Genomic DNA, 5,057 nt, shown 5'->3' with positions numbered 1-5,057 from the left:
ACGTACGTGGGTGCATATTACTGCACTAAAACGTAAAATAATTTGAAGACCTATGACCGAAGAAGAAAGACTGCATGAATAGATCAAAAGAAAGTTCGGTGGGTTCTGTGATTTAGGGCGCAGTGTAAGATGGTATATCAATCTTGGTGTCTAGTGAAAACAATAGGCGACGTTACTCCTTGTCATTTTACCTCTACGTACTGCATGGTTGATGCGAACTTGCAAAGAGGCTGTCATCTAAATCCGATTCCGAAGCAAGAGAGCGATATACGATATTCTGAATTACACAACAAGTGAAACCCCAAAATGATTTCATCAATTTTATTTTAGTCTTTTTACGAAGGTTAACATTTTTTATTTTCCAATGTCAGTACATTTTGGATAATTCGCTTCCCCAATCTCAAAACTTGCCCAGGACCACTGACTGTGTTCTCATTTATGAAAGGGGAAGTTTTACGCTTTGAATTTCATTGGGGAAAGCTTTAAGCAGAAGCTAAAAGCATCTGATTCGGGTGCGAATCATTTTACTATGACGTCACAAACGACATAAGGAGTTGGTAAGATTCTGTATCAACAAATAATGCAGAATTTATTAACCCACCACAGTATTTTCCGGTCCAATCAGCTGAGAGCACTTTGCCCAGTGATTTCGCTTGCATCACAGACCCGTCATGTAAAGAAGTGCGGCCAGTGAATTTCATGGGTTCACTAAATGGGTTCAAAAGACAAAATGCAAATTATGTAGAACCCTAAAAGGCAAGTATTATGGTTCACTTGACGATGCAATTTCTTGTCTTTACATGTGTGGCGGAATAGAGCCTTCTGCAACGCACATACTTGTTCCTTATAAGGGCTAATTTTGGTACAAAAAGGTCGGGGTTATTTGAATAAACTGCTCACCTTCTATAAATCGTGTTGAAATTCAAGGAGTTGAAGTGTGTACACTGCTTACAAGTTGAACAATTACAATCATAAAAAGTTGGAATGAGGTCAGCATGCAAAATAGCTCCTCCTCGCCAGGTCGACTCGGGTCACCTGGAGTCGGGTGAATGACAATACAATAGATGGCTACCACTTCTGGGTCAGTGACAGCTAGCGACTTCTCCGTCTCGGTGTTTCGACGCCCCGCGAAACCAACTCAGTGTCCGCCAACCCGGAAGAAGAAACGGGCAGGTGGTTCTGCAATGCACTCGGAGCGAGGACTTTGCGTCTCACCGTCGGAATGACGAAATGGGCTTCCCCTGGCTGCTGTTTTGCGGGAGTTTGTTGTGTTTTATCGGGGACGCTGTCGTCAGCCAATATCTCACCCTCTTGCCGAACGTCACCCGGGCGATCGAAGGTGAGACGGTGCATTTTTACTGTGTTGTTTTCAATCTCACGGGCGAACTCGAGTGGGGGTATAAGACTAATGCAACAAAGATGTTTCCTTTGTCTTGGTATACCAAGATGGGACTTTTCCACGCAAGATTCCGCTACTACTTTCGACCAGAATCGAGCTAACAAATAACCAAAGCTCTGGAGAATTTATCTTGTCGATGGCAAATGTAACAGCGTATGATCAAGGAGAATACCATTGCTCCATGAAAGTTAAATGGTCTCTTCCTTCTGACCTGATAGTGTTGGTGCCACCAGAACAAGATTACCCTAACTGTTCATTATCTGGTGCTAGTTCACAGTTAATAGAAGGGGAAAATGTCACCTTATTTTGTCAAAGCCGAGGTGGAAAACCAAGGCCTGAGCTGTCATGGATGACGCTACCAGTGCAGGTCGCATATACACCGTCTACCGCGGGGTCAAGGGACTCTGATACAATCACTGCCGAAATAACTCTTTCAAGAAACTACAATGGAGTGTCCTTTGTTTGTATCGCGGCAAGCCCTGCCCTTCCCAACGCTCGTAACTGCAGCGTCGGTCCTCTAGACGTTAAATACCGGCCGACGGTGGTCGTGAGCCCATTAAGCGTCACCGTGAGTCCGGGTGGCGGGGCACTGTTCACGTGTGCCGTTGACGCAAATCCGCTACCGCGGCCCGATCAGGTAGACTGGATCGTTGATGCAGGAAAGCAAGAAACGGGAAACATTACTGTAAGAATTGTAAATGGAACGGTTTCTGAAATATTTATAGCGTCCATAGAACGCGAACTGAACAACTCGAAAGTGACTTGCAATGTGACTAACTCGGTCGGGACAGACTCTGCCCACGGCATTGTCATTGTGAAGGCTACGAACGGCACGAGTGACGAAGAACCACCGGATGAGACCACAGTGTACAAGGTCATTGGGACAATCATCGCTATAAGCACGGCTGCAGTCATCGTTTGCTGCGTTGTGTGTGTGGCCATCGTGCAGCTACTGAGGAAGTGTGCGGGGAGCAAGAAATTTTACTTTCAACGACCCACCGAGGGGGAGTCCGGTCTGATCTGTAACTACGACGGTTTCAAATTTTACGATTTCGCAAACTCGCAAAACGTCACCGAAGAGTCCCGAAGACAGGCTATTCAAATGGACGGATTGGAGAATATGACTTCTGCCAACAGCACTACTATCGTAGCACCGTCGACGGTGGTAGACACTCACCAATATGAGTCTGTAGAGGACGCAGTTTCAACGAACAAGGTTTCGGAAGAAAAGCAAACGGAGAGCACCCGTGATGAAATTTGCCGAGCCAGGGTGGATGAAAATGAAAGTGGTCCACACGATAGTACTGGGTCAAAGTCGGAAGAAGAAATAACGATTTCGGATGCAACTGACACGGAAATACAGAGCGAGGCGCCACAGTGTGATGTCGTAAATGAAGCTAGAACCACGGCCTTACTAAACGGCGCAAACGGTATTGGAGATGCCGCACCGTGTGGAGACATGGACACTCAGAAACTTTCGGAACCCCCGTACTATGTGCTTGTTCCGGAGAGCTCGGACGAAGAGAGCGAATCTGAGGAACAGGTGGCAGAGTTGGACGTAAACAGCACAGCCTCAAGTGAGCCGCCAACTTCACCAGAATCTCATCACTACTACACTATCGACGACGCCATAACAGGGAATATGGCACCTGAAAGACAAAGAGGAGAAATGACTGGTGAACTTGAGAGACCAAGCCTGCATTACGCATATGCTTACGTTGATGGACGGGAAAACAGCCTCAGTCGGATGGAGGATGGTTTGACTGTTGAGCCGCTAAACTTAGCTTCATTCGATCGACCACCTGTGCTCGGTGCTGATGACACAGACGTTGCTCCTAGACGAAAGGCCTTCGTCAATCCCTACGAAACCGTAGATATAACGGCAAAACCACCGGCTCCTGACCTGGAAGATGACGAATTGTGCAACAGCGCCACCAACAACACGCACGGTGACGAGCCGCCTAGTGACGTCAGTTTGTATGATAACATCGTCGGAGATTCGAGTAATCGCAACATGAAAAGTTCCGTATCTCATGGTGATCACGAATACGACCTTGCAGAGCACGGAAATCTTGAAACAGGGAACACCAATTCTTCAAAAACGAACTCTCTCGAAACTTCAGCAGATGAGTCACGTGATATCGATATGAACTCCCAATCGCCTGACTCAGAAGAGTCAGAAGATAGCGACGATGTGGAACTGACGATGGATCTTGATTCCATGGCGAACGACCGAAGTGAGAGGGCGGAAAACATATATTCCACTGATGGCGATGCTCGATCTTTGTGAGAAACTAAAGCGAAGTCAACGTTGAAAGTACATTGCAAGTTGAAAGTGGAAAGACTGACTTAAACTAATACTTTGGCTGCTAGCGATGGGATAATCATTGGCGCAATTTCAATACCCGCCAACGAAGCAGGGCGGAATTACATAGTGCAACGCTTCTGATTCTGACAAAATGAGGTAGCGGCAACCAATGTCCATATTCAGCTTACACCCGACTGAGCATGCGTCGGTTGTCTAACAGTACCACCAACATACCCTTTCACAATATTTACTGCAAATAATTGGCGACAATTTGCAACGTAATATCTTTTACATCACCTTAGGTTGCCTTCACATACATCTTGAGGGATGGGAGCTTTAAGTGAGAGGGACTTGAAAAAAATAGGGTGCATCGGGGCCCGGGGGACTTGAAACTTCTGTAGCACTAAAAGGGGGACATGAAAAAAGAAAATGTCGCTTATTGAAAGTGTCATAATGGACAAATTTTCAACATAAAAGCTTACCAAAATTTACTGTAACACAAAGAAACGTTCGCAGTTGTGTAATTGTGTGTACATTTATATTCAAAATAGTACTTTCTCACATTCATACAGGTTAGCTCAAAATCACATGAGACCGCTCCGGCTATTTTGTCTTTTCAACGTCCACAATTGATAAAAGAGTAACTACGTATGGAACATGATGCACGTGGCTGGAGGGGCCCACCGTGCACCCCCCCCCCATAAACCTACTACATGGGTATTTTTTGTTCTTTGGGATCTGCTGAACTAGAAAAAAGATGTTAACATTGGATATTTTGGGATGCACTACCTGTCTGCACTGGTTTTTGATTTGTATGTACCGCAAAAAATGGCGAAAAATGGGTAGGGGTAAGGGGTACTATATCCTCCCCTAAATTGAGTAAACTAGCATGAAATAGCACAAACCTTACATTTTTGGAAAGCTCAGATACTGCTCTTTCTAAGGAATACCAACTTTAGCAAAATTAATTTGTGTACATAGAATAGGGCGACTTTAAAATGAATTTTTTTGACAATTTTGAAATTTTTTACCCAAAATACCATGTAACAATTGTGATCTACTTTTTATTAAGCAAAATTTTCACAACTTTTTGTGTTTAAATTATTCATTCCGACATATTAAACAAGAAAAAAAAGTGTTAACATCAGATATTTAACTATACACTACTTCTCTGGCGTCAATTTGAATTGCGTGTATCTGTATGGGGTGTGCAAAAGCTAGGGGTAGGGGTACAACATTCTTTCCTTGATGAAGTAAACTGGCATGAAATGGCATATACCTTATAGTTTTAGAAAGCTTAGATACTGGCCTTTCTAAAATGCATAAGTTTTTAGTAAAAAAATATGACGT

At 44.3% G+C, this 5,057-nt stretch overlaps 1 protein-coding gene across 1 annotated transcript; it reads left to right on the top strand.

The window, feature by feature from the left end:
* The first annotated feature begins 1,506 nt into the window (after window positions 1-1,506).
* On the top strand, window positions 1,507-3,959 carry LOC139142046 (dentin sialophosphoprotein-like). Its single transcript, XM_070711839.1, has one exon. It carries the CDS (start codon window positions 1,536-1,538, stop codon window positions 3,687-3,689), a length of 2,154 nt encoding a protein of 717 aa, XP_070567940.1. The 5' UTR covers window positions 1,507-1,535; the 3' UTR covers window positions 3,690-3,959.
* Window positions 3,960-5,057: the final 1,098 nt, after the last annotated feature.

Source organism: Ptychodera flava, chromosome 10 (genome assembly GCF_041260155.1).
Source record: "Ptychodera flava strain L36383 chromosome 10, AS_Pfla_20210202, whole genome shotgun sequence".
NCBI classification, from domain to species: domain Eukaryota; kingdom Metazoa; phylum Hemichordata; class Enteropneusta; family Ptychoderidae; genus Ptychodera; species Ptychodera flava.
The sequence above is the reverse complement of the archived record's forward strand: the minus strand, read 5'-3'. Positions and strand labels throughout refer to the sequence as shown.